Genomic DNA, 23,250 nt, shown 5'->3' on the forward strand with positions numbered 1-23,250 from the left:
TGAACTGTCTTGTCAATTAATATATTGTAACTTATGAATTTAGGTACTTACTTTAGCCTTGCAAACATTACAAACATACCTTACTCACAGACAGTTTTATTCAAATGCTTAAAATAAGCATATGCTTAAATGTTTTTTTTTTAATGGGAACTTAGCACACTAGTTTACATTTTATTTTCTGAAACTTCTAATTTAACGTAACTACAGCATGAAGAATCAGAACAATGAAAAAATGGACAATTACAGTAAACAAAGAGGGCTGAATAGTGTAAGAGATGGAGGCACCAAACTAGAAGTACGTAAATTTCTCATGAGCAATTTTCTCACATCTTTACATGACTACTCTCAGACGATGTGTGCTCTGCTCTAGGTAATCAGATCCAGTAACAATTAAAATGTGCAACGGAATAACGATTCTGCCATTAGCATCCTGGGTTTGTGGGGGAGTGGGGTGATCTGCTAGAAAAATATTCCACAGAACGGCACATAACATTAAGCTTACTAAACAGAAAGTCACTGAACAGAAAATTATCAAATTCGAAGGGTGTTGAGATTACTCATATTTCCACTCCACTAGCTTGAATCTATTAAAGGTAAATAAATGCTCAAGCAACAACATGCAGAGCTCCACCCATGCGGTAAAGCAGCTGAAAAAGTCAGAAACCTGTATTTTGAAGTTACTGTACAAACCAAGGACTATTAAGTTACTAAAATACTGAAGGTGGTATAATCTGCCTAGATAGGACCAGTTCGACACAAACGTTTTTACTACTGAATCAAAAAAGATAAAGGATTTACCCTGTAGCCAAGACATACATAGATACACTGTTAAGTTCCCAGGATTTTTTCACAGATCGCTCCCTCCCCACGACTGCATCTTGACTGCAAGCTACCATCAGCTGCTCCGGCCTCGACTCTGCCACATTGCGCTTTCGCACATCGCTCACTACTATTAAAAGGAGGTATTTAAGCGTGGGCGTCCCTGGCTACCGTCCCTCAAGTAAGCTGTAGAAATGACGAGTCACCGGTCGGCCCTTCCCGCCCTGACAACCGACGCCTGGCAGAGGGGACGTGCGCTGGTGCTGAGGGGCGAGGTGCCGCACCGTTTCGTGGGCTGCCGTCGGCCGGCCCGGCACCTGCCGACTCGCGCACCGCCGGCTATTCGCCGCGCAGGCCGGGCTGCGGCGGAGATCGCCGAGAGGGACGAAGCTCCCCGGGCGCAGGGAGCGCCCGCGCTCCCGCCGCGCCTGCCCACGGGCACTCACAAAATGGCGGCGCTCGCCCGCCCGCCGTGGCCCCCTCCTCCCCCGCCGGCGGCGAGGGCGGGCGGCCCCACGCGCCATCCGTCGGCGCGGGCTGGGAGGGAGGCGGGGATGGGGCGGCCCGGCGCTGCCGTGCGCGGCAAGGTGCGTCCCAGGTGCCCAGACTATATCAGGCGGCGCGGCAGGGCGGCGCGGCTGCCCCATGGCGGCGCCCACCATGGCCGAGCCGCGCTCCAAGCGGCCCCGCGTCACGCTGCCCGCCTGCCCGGCGCACCGCCCGCTGTCCGGCAGCCGCGTGAGGCAGAACTTCCCGCCCGCCGTGGAGGAAGGCCTTTGCGGTGTCACCGGCGCCCTGCTGGAGCTCGCCTACCGCTTGCAGGCGCTGGTAAGGCGGCGGGCCGGGACCAGGCGGGGAGGCCCCGGGAGGCGGCCGAGGACGCAGCGAGGGTCCCCACTCGCCCTGCCCGGGCAGCCGCCGGGCATCGGGCGGCGGGTTAAGGAGGTGCCCGGGGGCCGGGGCAGGTCCCGCCGCCGCTGTCGGGGTTTCAGGAGGGTTTCAAAGTCGGGCAGAGACGGAAGAGCGGTGCCTGCCCCGTTACTTGACCCAGCGGGATTTGGGGGCTCTCTTCGCGCTCGGAACCTGCGGCGCGGCAGCGCTCCTCTCGGAGCCGCTGGCTGGCTCCGGATCTGCGCAGCTGCTTCTGCACTTACCCCGGGGTGGCCGCTGACATGGCTAGAAAAACAACGACGAAGGTCTGGAACAAGCGGGTGATGAATCAGGCACTCATGTATTTTGGGTAATTCACGTAGAGAGTTATGCCTGTGGAAAGAGGGACAGGAACAGGGAACGCTAACAGCTTTGGAGTATAACTCTTGGGTGTTTTTTTCCTCAAACTTTGTACGTAAAATAGTTGTGTGCAGTTAACGGGTGAAATAACAGTTTGTGAACATCGCTGTCGGTTTAGGGTTTTTTGCTCCACAGGCAGGAACGTTGGACATGAATTAAAAAAGATATCTCTGATACTGTGTAACATGCATGCCAAAATTGTGTCTGGCTACATATCAAATATTAAGGCAACATATATTTTAACAAAGCCATTAAAATAAAAAAAAAAAATCAATGCCATCTCTTCTGATGCCAAGGATCCACTGAGAAGCAACACAAACTATATTCAATATATCCCCAAGATTCTTTGATCAAGCTTGGTATCAACTAATAGTCCAATAAAAATTTAAGTATGCAGTAAAACCTCTACTTGTTAAGCATGTGGATTAAAATAATACTAGTGATTGGTAGCTGGGTGGGATGGAGAAAGCTCAATTAGAAATTGACTGTGGGTAAATCAAACCTAGAAATGTGAACATCTTAAATAGTTAATGATTGACATAAAAGATTTACCTTAACAGTTAAGCAGGTGTGGTAACTTGTGCTCTACTTGAAGTCATGCAGCACACTTGCACTGAGGAACTGGTTATAAAACACTGAATCTTGACTCTTCTGCCAACAGAAATATGAATGAATGACTTCAGGAAAAGGATTATGCAAATACCACAATGAATGTTCCTAATAAAACATTCCAGTATGTACTTTCTCTTGAATGGTTTATGGTCACACGTGTGTATGCGTGTCACAGGTTTGGGGTATCGCAGATGGCCATAAAAATATAAGAGAAGAACATAAACTTGTATTGTGTATATAACTTTTCCGCATTTTTTCTAAACAGAGCAACATAGATGAAACACAAGTATTTCATATTTAAGCAGGGTAATAGATGAAAGCGGGGAAGACAATAAGAAGCAGAAAAACTTCTGAAATGCATATACTTGTTCCTTACCCCTCCTAGGCAGGCTACAAGCCAACAGCTTGATATGTAGTACTCCAATCCAGAGTATGTCCAAGAGACAAAAGCTGTGCTGTACTGCATAGGCATGTTTAGGGAACCAGCAGATCAAGATGCTGTAGCTCCCTCAATTCAGTTCTTGGCATATTCCCAGCTACTGCCTCTCATTCTCCTCAACATCAGAGCTGTGCAGAGCCAATGTTGAAACTAATATAACCTGGTGGCTCTCCTTTGCTACCTGTCTCTAATATATTCTCTTTATGGCACAGCAATACCATGGATAAAATTCTTCTAAGAGCCGATAGATCTATTAGCATAGTTAAGTGGTTAAAGTTGTTACTTTCCCATCTAGAACAGAACAAGGCTTGCAGTGGGTTTAGCGTAGTAATACTTCTGAAGTATTCCTAGGCATGAGCTACATACAATATTAAAGGTGTATACAATATAGTTCAGTAGCAGTATTCTTTATTTTGGAATGATATTATCCATAATGAAGCTGATAAATAGATGCAAAGTTGTGCTTGTTCTCTTTTTGGTATTTGCCTCATCTTTCTCATACCTTTGAAAGCTAACTTTTCACTGGACTGCTGACCTGAAGGGATAAATCTTATGTCCCCTGTGCTGGGACTATGTTTAAAACAAACAAACAAACAAAAAAAAAAAAAACAAACAAAAACCCCACACAAAACACAACAACAGCAAAAAAAAATAACACCGCCCCCCAACCACTCATAAGTAAAATATTCTGAGGATCTCTGACTGCTACTGAGAGAGAGCATCAGTACTACAGTTACCTGTCCAGTATTAAAGGACAGAAGGAGTTCTAGTAGAAGTATAGAGATTTTTCATTTAAGACAGTAAGTGCTTACTTCATTTATTGCAGAAATTTGGATTAAGGTCTTCAAAATGATTGTGCTGGTAGAACAGCTTCCATTGGAAGGGTCTCCCAAGTTCTGATAAAGCCATGTTCTGCTGCAAGTGAGTCCCATCTCCAGCAAATCTTAACACTTGTTTTTTGTGTGCTTAGGGTGAATATTTTGATCAGTCGCATGTGGCTCTACCAAATGTTTCAAAGTTCTTCTTGCATCAAGCTCTGGAAGAGAGAAAAGCCGCAGAGGCTTTGATGAAGTATCAGCAAGAAAGAGGAGGCCATTACTGTTCTAAAACCATCCAGGTGGGTAGTAGACAACAAGCCTTCAAGCAGTTGCATTCCGCAGTAATTATTCTAACTTACTGCATTATATTGTTGGTACTTTAGATGTCTGCATTCATCCGCTATTAGATGTCCAGATATAATTTCCCTGTCATACTAGTGTACACGGTTTCGTTCTTGATCGTGATGCCTAGAAACTGTCAGACATACAGTCCTAACTCTATGTGGTTGCTTTCTAGCCCAAAAGAATATGAACAGTGGTCCCCTTTTTCTTTCACTCAGCTGGAGACTGCTGTTTCCAGTGTGCTGTAGTGGATTGAGAGTCTCCTTAAACTGTGCTAAAACAGCCTACTTGTGTCCTTCACATTGAAACTAAATAGAAGCCTAGAAGCCATCAGCACCTAAGAAAGGTGGTAAGGAAGGAGGTAGAAGAAATACCCAGCTTGGGGCAGTGGCTGATCTGTTGGAGCACAGCTCAATATAGAATTTGAACTAGAGATCTGACTCAGGCTGGCACAGGTACAAAGGAATAAAGTTATCAGGAAAAAAAACCCACCTCATTTGTTAAAGACCAAGGGGCTGATTCTCCTCTACCAAATTTGTATTCTCTAAATAGTTAATCCAGAATGCTCTTCTTTGGCCTATCATAGCAGTTGTTAAGCTGTAGAAAGTAAAAATAAAAAGGCCAGCTTGAAAAACTTTCTAAACATTTAGTTTGAACCAGGGAAGACCTTATAGCAACCTTCTAGTACTTAAAGGGGGCCTACAGGAAAGATGGGGAGGGACTCTTTATCAGGGAGTGCAGTGATAGGATGAGGGAAAGAGGGTAGATTTAGATTAGACATTAGGAAGAAATTCTTTACTGCGAGGGTGGTGAGACACTGGAACAAGTTGCCCAGAGAAGTAGTGGATGCCCCCTCCCTGGACGTGTTCAAGGCCAGGCTGGATGGGGCTTTGAGCAACCTGGTCTAGTGGAAGGTATCCCTGCCCATGGTAGGGGGGTTGGACTAGATGATCTTTAAGGTCCCTTCCAACCCAAACCATTCTATGATTCTATGATAGGGTTTCCTGGTGTAAGAACGTTCCTCAGGAATAGCTGCTGCTATCTAAATCTCTGTTCCTTGAAAAAGTGCTTGGGTTCTGCCACTTCTGTATGTTTACAGCCATCCAACTCTGCAAAAAACAACAGATTCTCCAAACTAGGAGTTGTTGCAAAATCCTAGCACATCTTGTTTAGAGCACCAGGTAAGTTGCAGGAAACCATCAATGAATACAATAAGATGAGCTGTTCTTCTGAATAAATGCAATTCTGTCTTTGTTTTTAGAAACCAAACTGTGAGTACGCAGTCGGTCTGATGAAAGCCCTGGAAGTAGCAATGGTACAGTGGAAAACTATGATACGATATTTTGAAGAGCTTTATGCCCTGAGTATTGAAAATGCAGACCCTCATAGCGCAAGCACTATCAAGAAACAATTTATCGGGCCCAACATCCGGAAGATCAAGCTGATGGGAGATCTACTGACCAATGCTCGCAGGCTTGACTGTTCCCAAGATGGTAGAAATAGTCTTGGGGATTACTTTATGGACCGGTTGCAGAAAGAGTTCAGAACAGGCACAGAGCCAGAGTCTAGTCATCACTGCAGCCCCTGCCCACCTCTCCAGCAGTGTACAGGAGCTGCAGAGGGTCTGAAGCGACCCCAGAGAGAATCTTCCCAGCATAGAAATGGCATAGGGCCAATATATGCAACCATACACTGCACTGCCACACTGCCACAGTGTAATGATGGAACAGGAGCAAAAGTGAAGCAGGGCAGGGAGGGACTTTAATGCTGTGGCTGTTGCAGCTACAGGGCAGCTCCTAAGGCAGACCTGTACAGAAGGTGGCCTTGAGACCAGAACTCAGGAGACATGATGCTGTATCGCTCCTCCTGCTTTACACCCTGCCCCCTTGTCCTCCGTTGAGCCACAGCTCAAAATCTAGCCCATAGCAAGGTTGCTAGTTACCTAGGTTGTCGGCATTAGTCGTGCTTTTATCTGTGCAATTCCTAGAAGCCAAAAGCTTTTAAGTCTCTTTTCTGTCTTAAATGATTAATAGGATTAGTTAGTGCAAATTATTTTTAACAGTGTATGTAACTTCTATTAAAAAAAACAAAATGCAACTTTAGTACAAGGAAACTTCTATGTGGCAGAAAATCCAAAGATTTAGTTTTATACTATTAGATATTTTATATTACTAACAGATACATTACTAACAAGTATACTAACATAATGAACTTTTTTAAAAGACTTGTTTTAAAACAAAGTTTTCTTGTTTTATTTCTATCATAGTAGCAATTTAAATAAGTAGTCTAATTCATTTACTTATCACCCAGCTATTTCTAGTGGTATGCTTCTCCAAGATGAAGGTTGCAAACCTTTCCTCAACAGTGGGAATAAGACAATGTGCTGGTTTTCTCCACAGTTATTTGCCTAGTTGGCTTTTTCTCATCCTCAGAAAGCAGATGAGAGATAAATGAGGGGTTCTCATTAGATGTGGTATTTACAGGTTCTAGAGCATATTTTCCAAGTGTCACTGAAGACACTAGCTCTAGGGCTCTGTCCAGACCTAACCTAGGATGGTTGCTTTAATTACTGTACAGACCCCTATTTCAGTTGGCTAAATTACAGTATTACTATGTGTGCTGGTTTTAGCTGGGACAGAGTTAATTTTCTTCCTAGTAGCTGGTTTAGTGCTGTGTTTTGGATTTAGGATGAGAATAATGTTGATAATACAGGGATGTTTTCATCATTGCTGAGCAGCGCTTACACAAAGTCAAGGCCTTTTCTGCTTCTCACGCCACCCCACCAGCGAGTAGGCTGGGGGTGCACGAGAAGCTGACCCCAGCTGACCAAAGGGATATTCCATACCATATGACATCATGCTCAGCATATAAACGAGGGGAAAAGCTGGCTAGGGGTCTGCTGCTTGGGAACTGGCTGGGCATCGGTTGGCGGGTGGTGAGCAATTGCATTGTGCATCACTTGTTTTGTATATTCTTTTATCATTATTATTATTTTCCCTTTCTTTTCTGTCCTATTAAATTGTCTTTATCTCAACCCATGAGTTTTACCTTTTTTTTTTTTTTCTTTCCCAATTCACTCCCCCATCCCACTGGGGGGGGAGTAAGCAAACAGCTGTGTGGTGTTTAGCTGCCTGCCAGGTTAAACCACAACACTATGGTACTACTGCTATTTCTTGTACTTCCTATCTTGGTCCTCAGCAGAGGAGTAAGATCCTAGTGAAAATGCAGCACACTTAGAGTCATCATCATCATAAAGAGTGGCCACTCATTAGTTTTGCATTTTGTTCAGTTAGGGGGGCTATTAGCACCACCACACTTAAGGCCTTTACTTTAGCCAGCTTGGTTAGAGTTCAGAGGTGTCCAAATTCCTTCCATTCATCTCCTACAGGAGTGCCTCTCTTTCTGTACACTGGCTACCAAGGTCACGTAAGAAGAGCAACTGGCTAGGTCAGCTGCCTGCAGCTAGGGTTTTTTGTCATTATATACAACATCTTTTATGCAATTGGGGTTTGCTTCATTGAAAGATTGTCTTACGCTTTTATGTAATACTGTAAGTGATACTCCTGTTGTGCTTGGAAATAAATTCAATTCAATGTTAAAAGTGGCACTTTGCATCTACATTGTATTCCTCAATTTACCACATAGGCATGTTAGTATTCTTCTCCAAGAGATTTTGCATGTGTACATAAAGCTGCACCAGTACTTTTCTACTACTAAGAAAGTTGCACAAGATAGAAGAGTAGACCACAATGAAAATAAATGTCAGAAAACTGCATTAAGATAAGAACACTGCACAATGAAACATTTTCAGTAAACTGACTTTTATACACAGCTGCAGTTAAGTAGCCATTTCTGCAAAAAAACCCACCTACTTTCTGTTGGTGGTGTAACACAGGACAGACAATTACAATGCAGATGCTTTCCCAATCTTTCTGTTAGTATGATTCAACCTGGGGGGGGGAGGGAGGGAATCACTTTAAAACAAGCCCTGTATTCATCTGTAAAAATACTGCAGTGTGCCACAAGAATGGCTTGAAGCACTTTTAGCAACATGCTAGATTTGCCTATGTTGAGATGGCTGCTCTCTAATACAGCAGTAGTTTAAAAGATATTTCCAGCTGGGCTAGATTCCATCACCCATCCTCATGCTGAGCATACCTTATTCAACAATTAGTTCCACTGACTGCAACTGAACATGAATAAGAGCAATGGAATCCATCCCTCTCATTATTAAAATATAGCTCACTAAGTACGAACAGAGCAAAGCTACTAACTGAATTATAAACTAGTGCCATATAAAACCACTTCAAATACTACCGGTAATGTTTGACCTACAACATTTTTCTCCTTTAAAAGTTGGTGACCTTCTGAAATGTAGGTACAGCCTCCTCCATGGTTTCCAGCACTTGACTGCCTTTTACCTTAACTGAATTCCAACATAACAAAGAGCCCAACATTTAAATTTTTCAAAGCAAGACTTACTTGCCTCTTCTTTTTTCCTGAAATACTGCCATAGCTTTCTCAAGAGACTCTTCTCATACTCATCTTTGCAGCCAAATGTATCCACACATTCTCAGATTTTAGGTCTTTCTCTCTCCCTTTTCCAAAACACATTCTGGACCCTCCGCCTGAAGAGACAATTCTGTTAATTTTAGATGAACTCACAATCAGCTATTTTCCCAGTCTCTATCCTCTGAAAAAGAAAAGATAAATCGATCAATTACTGTAGATAACAAGCTCTTCTTGTCCACATGCTGCTTCTGCTGAGCGGGCACATATGGCTTGTGAATATGATCTCAAACTTTGTTAACAATACCTGTCTATGGTATATAGGATGAGTCTGTCCGTGCTTCTCAGCATAGGAAGTACAATCTGCCTCTGCCTTCCCAGCTTCCTTTTCAATCACACCCTGAACAAAAGGAGATGAAGGATGAATGTGGAACAGGTATAAGGGCAACAACACTTAAAGAAACTTTCCAAATTCTATTTCTCTGCTGAATGCTTGTTCATACACACACTCCTGTATCTGTACTTCCAAAGCAATGCCCAAACTATCCAAACACACAGTCTGGGGCAGCTCAGAATGGCTATAGCAGCACCCATACCCTAAATACAGCATCCAAACTGGGAGCTCTGGAGAGACCTAATCTTTACTAAAATTGTGAGTTACAGCCACAGAGGCTTCCAAACAGGTATTAACAATGGCATACTTCTAAATGCTTGCCATAAGCACTACCTATGGTTGCATGGAAAGGGCCCTTGCTGCTGCCTACTCTCAGTGTGAGGAATTACGTAAATTCTCTAGGTGGAGATCATGCTGTCCTTCATCCTCTCCACTATGGCCACACAAAATTGGTAAGAGCACCTCAGGGTTTGTTCTTTGCAAGGACTTTTTTTCAGGCCCCACTGTACAAGGCAACATCTTTCTGGGCAAACCCATCTTTGGGAATAATTCTGGAAAGTGAATCTTAGTTCTGGTGGCATCAGCAGGGAAGGAGTCTGCAAGGGCACCTTCACTGGAAGATGACTCTGAGCAGAATTCACCATCTGGTCACAGCCTTCTCCTGACTTTTTCACTTAGGTGAATTCATGCACTTAAGCAATTATGGGCAATTACTGGCAGTCTCCTTGTATTGCTTGTCCAAGTCCCACCATTTCCCACCATTTGTTACCACTTTGCCCAAGGTAACCATTATGCACACAAGTCCCAGAGTGCCTTTTCCTGGGGGTCAAATATAACCTAGAAACACACAGTGGCAGAATATGCTACAACACTGGCTAAATATTAGGTAAAATTACCTTTTCCACAAATGAAACCAATGATCTGGAGAGAGTCTAAGTGTCTTGAATGGGTCACACAGCCAGCACCAAGCCTTGATATCCCAATTTACATGTTCAGTTGTTACAGCATACAACTATTTCTCATTCATACTTATTATGCATTATTGTATACCTAGCACTGTTTTGAATACAAATTACTTCTACTTTTTTAACTGTTCAATGAAGATTAAAAAAAAAAAATCTGTTAATTCCTTCTGGATCAAAGAACTTCAGTTAGAACAGTGAAGTGTTTCCACAAGTTTGCTACTCTGCCTTTCAGAAACAGCTGGGAGATACACTTCTAAATGTGTAAGGGTGGTCAATAGCTGATCTCCTTGGGACATATCGCTTTTCAGCATTGGATACAGTGAAAGAACAAACTTGTACAGAGTCCAAACTTATACTTTTTTCTTTAAATAAAAATTTTATCTTTTGGGAATAATGACAGAATGTGACTAACAGTTCTTATCTTTGTCTGTACTCGAAGACATTTAAGTAAGTAGAAAATGGGGACTGCAGGTTAGGATTTTTTCCAAAAAACAAATCATGTTACAACAAAAGAAGCCATCATCGCAATAGTCCCTCTGAGAAGTCATAGGCACAGGGACTGGGGAATAGATCATTGACGGATGTTTTTTACCTTTTCAGATTCTCTCAGTCAGCTCCTTGCCCCACTGAAAACAGAGCTTTGCCTTTGATTTTGAATGAGTTGAAATTTCACCAATATTTATAACTGCAGAATGGAGATTAATTTTAGCTCATGGTACATTAAAAATACCCATAACTATTTTAATCATGAAGTCAATGAAATCACATGGTTGAATTGCTGAAGTGCTTCCATATTGGAAAAAGAACCAAATTTCTCATCTCAAATGATATTCCAAAAACAAGAGTAAAAACTCTAACACCCTTGAGAGACGTTACCAAAAACCATCCCACTTCTCCAAGATCCAAACTCTGCCACTGCTAGTTACCTGAAACAACAAATTCTTATTGCACAAGCAATCCAACTGCAGTGGAACTACACGTGCAGCAAAATGCTACTTCACGAGATGAAGTCAATCTCTTCAAAGACTTCAGAATAAAGGTAAACAGAGGCTGGAGTTGAAAGAGGAACCTGAAATGCAAATTTATACGTCGTAGCTCATGTGAAAAGAGTCATTTGCTGAAGTGACAGCTGAACGTAACTTCAGGCCTCAGCTCTCCTCCGGTACGTCATTACTAAACCATTACTGCATTGCTTTATTGGAGGAATCAAATACTTCCTGTGATAAATATGGTTGCAACTTGCTCAGGCAGTTGCTGGGTGTCTCAGCCACTCCAGACCTCACCCTCCCACACAACTTCTTTTTGCTCTGAGGTCAAATAGTTTCAATAACTGCACCTGAGTCTTGCTGAACATTTTCCATCCTCGGTAGGTATCTCTGAACTGTACCTGGGTCAGACGTGGGCAGGAACACCCTGATTCCTGAGAAAAAGGCTAACACACTTCAACGGACCCCAGACACATCCGCTTTTTCTGCTGGGAAATTTTTTTCCCCAGGTGAGAGCAGACAGCCTTTGCTCCAGAGTAACGGCTCTCCTGGATAGGCCCGCTCTCTCCCTCACCTCCCTGTCCCGGAGACCCGGCGGCCCCTCGCCCTCCTGCGGGAGCCGTGCCCCCAATACCTGCCCCGGCCCGCAGCCCCCTCTCACGGCGCGGAGATGACGGAGGGAACCCCCCGGCCCAGTCGGCCCAAGCGGGCCGCTACCCCCCCCTAGAGGCGGCCATGTCACGCCGCCACCTCCCGCCCAGCGCAGCGCCACCAGGCGGCCGCCATGTTGGGCGCGGCCGTCCCGCCGGCTTCCCCCGGCCACGACTTTTCCGTCCTGCTTCTCCTCTCGCACCCGCTGCCCCCGCGGGGCGGGCATGGCCCCGGCTCTCCGCGGTGTCCCCAGACCCTGCGCGGCCGGGCCCCGGCCCCGGCGCCTCGCCGCCGCCCTGAGGTGCCGCCCGCACCGTCCGCCCTCACGAACGCCCCCGGATAGTTACCCTGTGGCCGCAGACCCGCACAGTCGCGGCCGGCGCGGAGAAACCTGTCCCGGGGCTGGGGGTTTCTTCCCTGTGAGAAACCAGCGGAGCCGCTGCCGCTGCCCTGCCCGGGGGCGAAGTGTGCACTGCCGCCGACCACCGGCCGGGACGCGCAGGGAAACGCGCTGCAAAACGCCTTGCGCCGCCGGGCACGAGAGCGCGGCCCCGCCGGGGCGTGCGGGAGAAGCGGGGAGCACCGCTGTCCCCCGGGGCAAGCGGCCGGCGGCTGCCGGCACCTTCGGGCATCGGGGAGCCTTGCTTTCCCTCACTGGCTGGGCAAGACGGGCTGCCTAAAGCGAAAAAAAAAAAGGGGGGGGGGGGGGGGAAGACAACCGTGCAGCGGAGCGCCGGCAGCGGCTGGCGTTAGCTCTGCAACAGCCCGAGCGCCCCGACGGCGCCCCGCGCCCGCGGGACACCGCGCCTCGCCGCCCCCCCGCTGCTTCGGGGGCTCCGGCGGCCGCGGCCCCCTCCCCGCCCCGCCGCGCCCCGCCCCGTCCAGGCCGCCGCGCCGGGGGGGGGCCCGGCATAAATACGGCCTCGAGTGGCGCTCCCGGACCGGCGCGGCTGGGGAGGGGGTCGGCGGCAGCAGCAGCAGCAGGAGCCGCTGCCGCCAGTGCTGGTTGCCTCGCGTGGGAGAGGGTGTGAGGGCCTCTGCTCCGCACACCCGCCTGGCCGGTACCTGCCGCTGCACAGCCCGATCGAAGTCCCCCCTCTTCTGATCCCCTCACTCATCCCCTCTGGCCTGGCTGCCATCTCCTCCGCCGCCCCCATGGACTTACTAGGCCCCATGGAGATGACGGACGGCTCCCTCTGCTCCTTCACGGCTGCTGATGACTTCTACGACGACCCGTGCTTCAACACGTCGGACATGCACTTCTTCGAGGATCTGGACCCCCGGCTGGTGCACGTGGGGGGCCTGCTGAAGCCCGAGGAGCACCTGCACCACCACGGGCACCACCACGGGCACCCGCACGAGGAGGAGCATGTCCGGGCACCCAGCGGGCACCACCAGGCCGGCCGCTGCCTGCTGTGGGCCTGCAAGGCTTGCAAGAGGAAGACCACCAACGCCGACCGCCGTAAGGCTGCCACCATGAGGGAGCGGCGGCGGCTCAGCAAGGTCAATGAGGCCTTTGAGACCCTCAAGCGCTGCACCTCCACCAACCCCAACCAGCGTCTGCCCAAGGTAGAGATCCTGCGCAACGCCATCCGCTACATCGAGAGCCTGCAGGCGTTGCTCCGGGAGCAGGAGGACACTTACTACCCAGTGCTGGAGCACTACAGTGGGGAATCAGATGCCTCCAGCCCCCGCTCCAACTGCTCCGATGGCATGGTGAGTGCCCCAGGGAGGACACCCTGCCACTGAGGCGCCCCAGACGCCGTTGGTCCAAACCTGCGCAGGGCGAGTCGCCTCCTCCTGCCTTTCCTATAGCAGCTGCCTTCTATACCTCCCCAGGCAGTAGACAAAGTCCTTTCTCATGCCTTGAGCTTCAGCAGCAAAGGGAGGTGGGGTCCCCCGCATACCAGGATCTCTGGGAAAGAAGAAAAATCTCTTACACACTTTTTTCCCTGGGATGAGAAGTTGGGCAGGTCCCCCTGTGTCCCAGGGGAGAGCTGCTGGGGGAGCACTTTGGGAAGCTGCCTGGGATGGGTACCTGGGGGCATGGTGAGGTCTGAGCCGTGCCTGTGCTCCTGTAGCTCCTGGGGCATCTGTTTTCATCTTCTGCTGTATCATTACCTTTGAATCCCCCAGCAGAGAGGAAGGTCCCCCTTAGTCATGGTAGTTACAAGGAAACTGATAAGAGCCTGGGTTTTGTTTTCTGCCATTTGTCATGATAACAGGAGGAGGGTCTAAGCAACAGGAGTTGTTTTTCTTGACCCTTAGGAAAAAGGTTCTCCATTTCTCCTCTCACTTCATCCCTCCGTAGACATTTACCAGCAATCAGAAGGAGACCCCAGGCTTTCTATCCTGCTTGTACATTACGGCGGTGGGGGGGAGAAGAAGGTTGAGTGCCAGAGAGGGTGTCCCATCGCCGCATCTTTTCACTCGGACTCTGGTCTGACTGGGGTGGTGGGACGTGGTGACTGGAGTGCAGGACAGCTGTCTGGGATGGGATCTTGACAGCACTTTAAGACCTGAGATTTTTTTTTCTGTGCTCTGGTGGGGATAATCATTACTCAGTTGAATATCTGTGATTATGAGATAGTTGGCAGATTGGAGAGAAGATTTACACAAATGATCCCTCCTCAAAATACAGCCTTTTTCTTTTGTCAGAAAGAGTAATTTCATTGTGGATTAAAGTATTGGAAACAAATATACTGGTCAATGCTTTGGGGCTTTTTCTGTACCAAATGGAAATGGGAAGAGAAACTAGAGGAAATAAAAAGGGACAAAAGTAGACTAGAGGCTTTTTAAGAGGAACTCATGTTTGGAAAAACCTTCAAAAATTATATCATAAAAAGACTCATTCCCCTCTTGGTGTCCCTGTGGTAAATTGAAGATATGTGTAGGGCAGTATCTGATCAGAATGCTGGAAAACCTCATCTCATTTGTAAAGCTACAGCATTTGATGCAACAACAATGGTAATTTTCCTTTGGAACAGCTGTGCCACATAAAATACTCTGGGGTGAATCCCCTTCTAGCCAAGTTAAGTTCTGCCTCTTTCAAAGAAACTACAACTTGATGGCATTTCAGCCAGGACTGGAATGATGGCACAGACTAGGGACTGAAATACGAAATTGGATGGTTACTGGGATTTCAGTAAATGCTGTCCCCAACCAGTGACCTCACTCAGATTGCTCTCCTTTCCAGATGGAGTACAGCGGGCCTCCTTGCAGCTCTCGCAGAAGAAACAGCTATGACAGCAGCTACTACACAGAATCACCAAATGGTGAGTATGTGCCGTAACGGCTGTGTGAAACATGGAGACAGAGGCAGTCAATATAGCAAACTTCCCCATGCCTTCTCCGTCCTCAGTTGTTTAGCTGACCCCAGCTGGGCTGAAAGAGGAACCTGCCTTTTCAGCCAGCGAGCTGTTGATGCTAATGGAAGCATTGGATTTCCTCTAGATGTATTTGCAAATATGGGGATATGTTATAGCTGCATTTCCTATCTTGCAAATACAACATCTGGATAAAAAGATATTCCTCTCTTCAACTAATTTTCAGTGTTTAACCGTGTTTTGCATGAAGACTTCCCTAACTCTGTCATTGATCCAAACTGGAGAAATTGTCAATTGATTTCAAATCTTCCCTTCCCTTTCTACGGACTGAAATGAAGCCCTGGATCCACCCTGCTCCAAAAGTAGCATACTTTGGTTGGGTCTCTCTTCCATTTTGCAAATTACAGTCTCTGTTTTCTGATAATTGGCGTCCTTCACCAATATTCATTTCCTCTGAATCTTTACATGCTCACAGATGCATACTGTTAGCCACTCACTGGGGTTTTATGAAAGAACTACATCCTACTGACATTAAGTATCCATTGGATAAACTGAGCACCTTTTTGTCTGGTTTTTAGATCCAAAGCATGGGAAGAGTTCTGTTGTTTCCAGCCTCGATTGCCTCTCAAGCATTGTAGAGAGGATTTCCACAGATAACACCACATGTCCTATACTGCCTCCAGTGGAAACTGTTGCTGAAGGGAGTCCCTGTTCCCCCCCAGAAGGAGCGAGTCTGAATGATAGCGGAGCCCAAATTCCGTCCCCCACCAATTGCACCCCACTTCCCCAGGATAACAGCAGCAGCAACCCTATCTACCAAGTGCTATAAAGGCAGGTCCAGCTGGACTGCACTGAAAACAAATTGCTCCGTTCAGCCAAGCTCCGAGACCTGCCTTCTAAGACTGAAGATTTCTCAAGACTTGTTCCAGTTTTAAAATATCACTCAAAATTCCTTCAAATATATAACTTTTCAAACCTGTATTACTTCAAAATACACCTAGTTATTTATTGGTTGTTAAACTAAACTTATTTAATATGTCTAGAGATAAAATTGTATACCATGAAATGGCCAATGTTTAATCTGGGCTTTGGGGAATAGGAACCTGGCTCTTGAATGCAGAGGAGAACAGAAATCTACAACAGTAGTGGCATTGACAGATCCTTCCTATTACTCCTGTTCTGGCCAAAATAAGGTTGTGGACCATTTTTTATAAAACTTTTTGTATAATTGTAAATAAGAGTTGCTTTGCAAAAAAAGGGGAAAAAAGAGGAAAAGAAAGGAAAAAAAGAAACAAAAGCAAAAATTAAAAACAAAAAGGGGAAAAAATTTAAAAATATTTAATATTGCTTGGTTTGTTGTGTCAAACTTTAACTTTATATATTTATACGATGTGGTTGCCAAAAATGTTTTCAACAGTATTCTAAATAAAGACCCTTATTTATAAAATCTGTGTTGTTATCTTTACTTTCATTAGGGCTTCTAGAATTACTAGTGCATTTAGGAGTGGTATTAAGATCACTGCCTTGGCAGGAAGAAGATACAGGCTCTGATTCAGCAAAGAAATCAAGAACATGCTTCAGTTGCACTACTTTCAACTACTTTGCATAAATATATTGCTGAAAAGGGGTCTACTTTCTTCATGTTGTATCTTCGTGATTTCTAAACCAAGTCTTGCACATCAGAGATCATTATTAAAGAAATCTGTAAGGTAAATAAGCATGTTTATCTTCCTCCCCCCAAAGTTTACAATTACATTATAGGACTTGAGCTTACAAAGATGTGTTAGAACTAGGAATCACAATAAATTAGACTCTCCAAATTCCAGTGCAGCTACCAAAACTTAAAGTCATACAACAGTATCTCACAAGACCAGGTACTACATTGTTGGACAAATGTTCAGATTTTTCATTCAAGTTCTAATTTTCAAGTGTTTGTACCATCTTCATATATTCTCAGGTGTTAGAAAATAATTGCAAAGGATTTTTTTGTCATAAAGTTCAAGGTACAGATCACAGTTTTTCTCAAGTTCCGGTTGGAATTTAGGCCAAAGATGGGCAGTTTTAATTTGGATTTGAACTTTACGCATCTCTGGCAGCACTACTCCAGGGATTTACTTCTTGTTCAGAGCCTCTCTAAAAATAACGAGTGGGCTGTGTTTCATTCAGTATATATGTGTAACCTTGCAAGCTTGCCATGAAACTGAAAAATGTTAAGCCCTGAGCGAGTTGTCATTAGTAAGTAACTGTTAGGGCATTTCTGTACATTAGGACAAGAATAACCAGCAGCTACAGACAATATGAAACAACCCATTTCTTGTCATACCCCTGTGAATTACAGCTTTTATTTAAAAATCACAGTAAAAAAAAAACCCACCCCAAAACCCAACCCAGATATTGTCATCAGCTCTAAATACTTTGATGACAGATCAGTCATTATATTCTCTCTTAGGTGACTATTAAAGAGGGAATTCGTGCAGCTCTTACCTCTTAAGCAGGAAAAAGAAAGAGGGAACAGCTAATTCCATGGGAATGTCTCACACTCCTTTAGTCATAGGGGCCTTGAAGATCAATGCTCTATGGAGAGGAGGGGAGTGAGCGGCCTTGTGTCGAGCAGAGCAACGCACTTGCTTCTCCTTCCTCCTGGGGCAGAGGTGTGCTCCAAGCTTGCTGTCTTATCCGAAGCCAGAGGGGCAGGGACGGTAGCAGCCACGGGGATTCATTCCTCATCCATGTGCTTGTGACCATGGTGGATGATAAATCGGCGTCGAGGCACAGGACCACTCTGCAGAGCAGGCCAGTCTCCCATGGATCGAAGGGGACTCCGAGGCAGGACTGGCCCCTCAACGCCTTCATCAAAGTCCGACTTTGTAAAGGTCTCCCATTGATTCACTGTGGGCAGAAAACAATCCAGCCCATAAAGGTTGAGCTTACTCCTTTTATTTTTCCATTAAAAATAAAAATTAAATTAACTTGAGAATGTGCTAATTCATACTAGCATGAATCAGGACGGTCTCTACTAAGGTCAGAAAAATGCCCCAGGGTAGTTTGAAGCCAATATCACTAACTTACAAAAACTAAAGAAAGGCAGTTAAAGCCTCACAAATCAATGCCTCGCACATCAACCTTAAAATTTTCATTGCCTCCAGCAAACACTTGAGCAGGCCCATAATGCAAAAGATCAAAAGATGCTTTTGAGAAATATTATAGACCTTGCCAAACCACATACTCTGAGGCTGGTAAAAGTATCAATTTTACTGTCATGTAAATGGCAACCAAGAAATATTTTGCCAGCTCAGGAACTACAGAGACTCTATACATACTGGCAGCACAAAGTTCATGCCTGCCTCACTACGCACCCCACTGCTGCAGGACACAATAGGGTGTACCTGGCTGTAAAGCTGGCACGGCAGAGCGGACACGGGGTGCTTGTGCTCAACAATGTACATGCAGTTCCATGTGAAGTCATGTATATTGCATTTCACTGATTTATTTTAGCAACTCAAGTTTCCACACACTGATGTTAATGTTACAACAGAGAACAAGCATTTAGCACATCCCAAAATAGATAGATAGATGAAGAAGAAAAAAATATTCACAGATTTCCTATGCAGAGCCCATCTTTTTCCCATTGATGTCAGTGAGAAAAGTCCACTGGAGTAAGGCCAAAGGGTGTCAGTGCTCATAAACACAAGTTTAGGTTACAGCTATATTTATTTTTGAACTTAAATAAGGAAAACTTGTTCCCTGTGCAATTTCTTCCTGTCTATTTCTAAGGTAATATATTTAAAACAAATGCCTGAAGTTACTCTGCTCCCCTGTGCATCAAGAGGACAGCATGTTACTGACAGAAGTATATCCCAGTCTATGTGCAAATATTTCAAAGCTGGAAATATTTGGATTCAGAGCTTTAGTTTAGTTCTGACAGTGGCAGGGAACATAAGCAGAGCTGAGGAACAGATACAAGACTAATCCAACATTTACAAACTTTGGTTCTTAAATTGGGCTCCTGAAGGTGTATTTAGGCATTTAGGGCTGATCCTACAAGACAAACTGCAGTCTAGCTTGGTCTACAGAAACACTCCAGCATGGGCTACAAACACCCACCAATAGCCTGAAATCGTTGGTTCATACCACACTGGTTCCAGTTCAATATTCTGCAGGACGGGGCACCTAAAGAAACACCGTCTGATTCAAAAAAAATCTGAATCCTGCAGATTGCACTGACATGCAGAGCCTGGGAGAAAACTGGGGGTGAGTGCAAGCCAGACCGTTCCTTTCCCTGAGCTGCCTCGACAGTAAAGAGCCTGCCTGAATGTGGGTTTGGAGCTTTTCACTAAAGATACTAGAGTTGTCTGATGTTCCCTATGGAACGCTACCTCCAAAGGGAAAGTCATACAGCTACAAATAATAAAAGGGAAGTAGCTGTCTTTGAACATAAAGATAAGTGTGTATCTTGGGAATGTTTGATTTGATTTGGTAACTTAAGAAAGCCCTACTGGGGCTGCATGACAAAACCAGTATTATTGGTTTATCTTATTCAAACTATTGCAATGGAAAAAGTAAAGAGGAATAAATTTATACTTCACATATATGCTAAGTGCTTTGATTTTAAATTTCATCAGGTCATTTGCAAATATGAGAATGAAGAGGATCCTTTTTCTACTTTCAATATTTCACAACAAAAAAGTGCAATAAGGTTGCTGGGTTTTAAAAATAACAATGATGTTATACACCATTTCTCACATTATCACTGAAGCTGCTACAGAAATTTTTCAGATACTGAAAATTCAATTTTAGGTAAAATAAATATATGAACTATTCCTGGTATATTTTTTCCTTTTAAAATATTATACATCTGTATCCAAAAATATTAAAAAAATACTAAGTTAGCAATTGCTTTGCACCAGATGCTGCTCTTTTAAAATGAATTGTTATTTTAAACACAAAATAAAGACCTTACAAAACCCCACTGAATGTGGAAGGAAAAACAGTTTTCATTTTACAGCTTGTATTTTGCAGAGATATTTGAAAGGGTCAAATTGTGCAAAGGGCAAAAATTGCTCATTTTACTCATAAAAATGATATTATCATCTTCAGAAGAACTACATCCAAAAGTGAACAGACAAGCAAACGTTTGTACCTCATACTACCCAAATGTTAATGAGAAGAAATTAATACTTCCCTTTCGTTTAAAAATTATTAATTTGTTCCTTGAAATCAGTGGCAAAACTTCCAACTTCAGTGGCAGTGAGGCATACCTGAGTACCTCATTAAGTACTATTTACTAATGCTTCTCAGCTTGCCCTCCCTCAGCCTTTTAAATCACTTGTTTTCCAATAAATCTGTTGAACAGTCATGACTTTCTCTCCTTGATCTATGCAGCACGCTCCCTTCTCAAAAAGTTTGTTGCACAACTGGGAATGTCATTAAGTGGACACCAATGGCTCTCCTTTCAATATTTGAGATTTCAGGGCTAATGAGGGAGAGAATGGTCCCTAGTGTAATACAGAAGAGCCTCCAGATAGTCCTTTCCCACCCAGGTCCCACCAGGAATTAGGAACGTCTGGCATAAAGCCACCTGGGCCAGTAGAAGGAACCCAGAAATTTCCCCGTGGACCCAGAAATCTACCTTTTGCATACACAGACACTTCTGAATAAAGACCCTAACCTTGTAAGCTTAATAGTAAAAACTGACCTATCCTGTAACCACCGGGCTATAGAAAACCTCAGGGTTTTCCCAATAATACAGTCAGCATGGCATTGAACTCACATTTTCTTTCTAAAACATCAATAACTTATCTTCTACACGCATCTTAGCAACATCAACAAGTGTGCTATTTCATGTAAGACGTGATGAATAACCCCACATTCATCAATAGGGAGGCAAATACTGTATATGAAGTGAAGCTTTCCACTATTTATAAAAACAATGTGTTAAAAACTCTGACAGACAATAACCCCCTTAATCAGAAGATTGGGGGAGGCTGTGATTGTGGTTGGGGTGTTGTTGGCTTTTTGCCTGGAGTCAGATTCACTCAGAGGTCTGTGTCTCAGCACAGTCACCTAGTGTTGCAAATCCATGGCTGTAAAAGGGGGTCTCCCAATCTCAAAGGACCAGATCTGGAGATGCTGGATAAAATCCTGAACTGTTGAAACCCTCTGAAACAGTCCTCCCTAACTCACCTGAACTGACCTTGAGCCGTTTTTTGGTCTAACAGCAACATCTGCTGGATAAGACGTAAATCACATTTCTTTCTGAAATAATCTCTTGGTGATTTCAATGTTCTGTTTTCTCATCATTCCATAATGGAAAATTCGTTGGTGGGGAAACAGCAAAAATACTCACAGTCTTCAGTCAGCACCTGGAGCCCCATACACTAGGAACAGCAGGAAAAATATGTTGGAAAAGCCATGCTTTTCCCTACCAAGAGCCTTCTACATAAACAGAGAGGAAAATTGTAGGAATAGCATGGGTTTTTTCTATTACTGCACAAATTTTGGGGTACCACTCTGTTTTTCTTTGTTTTAAGTAAAAAAGAAAGACAAAAGGAGAGAGAAAATGGAAGGTCTTTGAAGGCATTGTATGGCCTATGCTGCGAGCAATGGTCTGGGGGGAGATAGGTTGCTTACCAGAAGGCAGAGAGACAACAAAAAATGTTTTTACAAATATATTAATGACAAGAAGGGAGCCAAGGAGAATCTCCATCCTTTATTGGATGCGAGGGGGAACATTGTCACTGAGGATGAGGAAAAGGCTGAGGTACTCAATGCCTTCTTTGCCTCAGTCTTTAACAGGCAGACCAGTTATCCTCAGGGTACTCGGCCCCCTGAGCTGGAAGACAGGGATGGCGAGGAGGATGAACCCCCCATAATCCAAGAGGAAGCAGTCAATGACCTGCTACGCCACCTGGACGCTCACAAGTCTATGGGGCTGGATGGGATCCACCCGAGAGTGCTGAGGGAGCTGGTGGAGGAGCTCGCCAAGCCACTCTCCATCATTTATCAGCAGTCCTGGTTAACGGGGGAGGTCCCGGAAGACTGGAGGCTTGCCAATGTGACGCCCATCTACAAGAAGGGCCGGAAGGAGGATCCGGGGAACTACAGGCCTGTCAGCCTGACCTCGGTGCCGGGGAAGATTATGGAGCAGTTCATCTTGAGGGCGCTCACAAGGCATGTGCGGGACAACCAGGGGATCAGGCCCAGCCAGCACGGGTTCGTGAGAGGCAGGTCCTGCTTGACCAACCTGATCTCCTTCTATGACCAGGTGACCCGTCTAGTGAATGAGGGAAAGGCTGTGGATGTGGTCTACCTGGACTTCAGCAAGGCCTTTGACACTGTCTCCCACAGCATTCTCCTAGAGAAGCTGGTGGCTCACAGCTTAGACAGGTGTACGCTGCGCTGGGTCAAAAACTGGCTGGACGGCCGGGCCCAGAGAGTTGTGGTGAATGGAGTTCAAGCCAGTTGGCGGCCAGTCACGAGCGGTGTTCCCCAGGGCTCAGTTTTGGGGACAGTCTTGTTCAATATCTTTATCAATGACCTGGATGAAGGGATCGAGTGCACCCTCGGTAAGTTTGCAGATGACACCAAGTTGGGTGGGAGTGTTGATCTGCTCGAGGGTAGGAAGGCTCTGCAGAGGGACCTGGACAGGCTGGATCGATGGGCCGAGGCCAACTGTATGAGATTCAACAAGGCCAAGTACTGTGCGGGTGCTGGTCGACAGCGGCTGAACATGAGCCGGCAGTGTGCCCAGGTGGCCAAGAAGGCCAAGGGCATCCTGGCCTGTATCCGAAATAGTGTGGCCAGCAGGAGTAGGGAAGTGATCGGCCCCAGCACTGGTGAGGCCACACCTCAAATACTGTGTTCAGTTTTGGGCCCCTCACTACAAGAAGGACGTTGAGGTGCTGGAGCGTGTCCAGAGAAGGGCAACGAAGCTGGTGAGGGGTCTGGAGAACAAGTCTTATGAGGAGCGGCTGAGGGAACTGGGGTTGTTTAGCCTGCAGAAAAGGAGGCTGGGGGGAGACCTCATCGCTCTCTACAACTACCGGAAAGGAGGTTGTAGCGAGGTGGGTGTCGGTCTCTTCTCCCAAGTAACAAGTGAT

At 45.5% G+C, this 23,250-nt stretch overlaps 2 protein-coding genes and 1 long non-coding RNA gene across 4 annotated transcripts in view; 2 read left to right on the forward strand and 1 right to left on the reverse strand.

Moving 5' to 3' along the window:
• Nucleotides 1-17,990, reverse strand: part of LOC143163212 (uncharacterized) — a 32,529-nt gene extending 14,539 nt beyond the window's left edge. Inside the window, exons 1-6 of one of the 2 annotated variants that reach the window (XR_012995865.1) lie at nt 17,636-17,990; nt 9,137-9,229; nt 8,803-9,013; nt 3,973-4,196; nt 2,662-2,760; nt 1,974-2,082 (exon numbers count right to left, since the gene is read on the reverse strand). This is a non-coding gene — a long non-coding RNA (uncharacterized LOC143163212). Of the gene's footprint in view, nt 1-1,973; nt 2,083-2,661; nt 2,761-3,972; nt 4,197-8,802; nt 9,014-9,136; nt 9,230-12,172; nt 12,292-17,635 lie in introns of those variants that run through there. The other variant, XR_012995864.1, reaches the window with a different exon arrangement.
• LOC143163211 (ferritin light chain-like) lies at nt 1,465-7,921 on the forward strand. Its single transcript, XM_076344101.1, has 3 exons — nt 1,465-1,647; nt 4,131-4,277; nt 5,582-7,921. Exons 1-3 carry the CDS (start codon nt 1,465-1,467, stop codon nt 6,083-6,085), a joined length of 834 nt encoding a protein of 277 aa, XP_076200216.1. The 3' UTR covers nt 6,086-7,921.
• MYOD1 (myogenic differentiation 1) lies at nt 12,796-16,598 on the forward strand. Its single transcript, XM_076344099.1, has 3 exons — nt 12,796-13,541; nt 15,022-15,100; nt 15,730-16,598. Exons 1-3 carry the CDS (start codon nt 12,981-12,983, stop codon nt 15,978-15,980), a joined length of 891 nt encoding a protein of 296 aa, XP_076200214.1. The 5' UTR covers nt 12,796-12,980; the 3' UTR covers nt 15,981-16,598.
• Nucleotides 17,991-23,250: the final 5,260 nt, after the last annotated feature.

This window comes from Aptenodytes patagonicus, chromosome 7, assembly GCF_965638725.1.
Source record: "Aptenodytes patagonicus chromosome 7, bAptPat1.pri.cur, whole genome shotgun sequence".
NCBI classification, from domain to species: domain Eukaryota; kingdom Metazoa; phylum Chordata; class Aves; order Sphenisciformes; family Spheniscidae; genus Aptenodytes; species Aptenodytes patagonicus.

What these genes read in the sequence shown, in the direction of transcription:
- MYOD1 (XM_076344099.1), top strand. Translation starts at nt 12,981, where the DNA reads ATGGACTTACTAGGCCCCATGGAGATGACGGACGGCTCCCTCTGCTCC. An exon ending in CCAACTGCTCCGATGGCATG is followed by an intron (nt 13,542 to 15,021) that starts GTGAGTGCCCCA and finishes TCTCCTTTCCAG; the next exon opens with ATGGAGTACAGCGGGCCTCC. An exon ending in CTACACAGAATCACCAAATG is followed by an intron (nt 15,101 to 15,729) that starts GTGAGTATGTGC and finishes TCTGGTTTTTAG; the next exon opens with ATCCAAAGCATGGGAAGAGT.
- LOC143163211 (XM_076344101.1), top strand. Translation starts at nt 1,465, where the DNA reads ATGGCGGCGCCCACCATGGCCGAGCCGCGCTCCAAGCGGCCCCGCGTC. An exon ending in CCTACCGCTTGCAGGCGCTG is followed by an intron (nt 1,648 to 4,130) that starts GTAAGGCGGCGG and finishes TTGTGTGCTTAG; the next exon opens with GGTGAATATTTTGATCAGTC. An exon ending in ACTGTTCTAAAACCATCCAG is followed by an intron (nt 4,278 to 5,581) that starts GTGGGTAGTAGA and finishes CTTTGTTTTTAG; the next exon opens with AAACCAAACTGTGAGTACGC.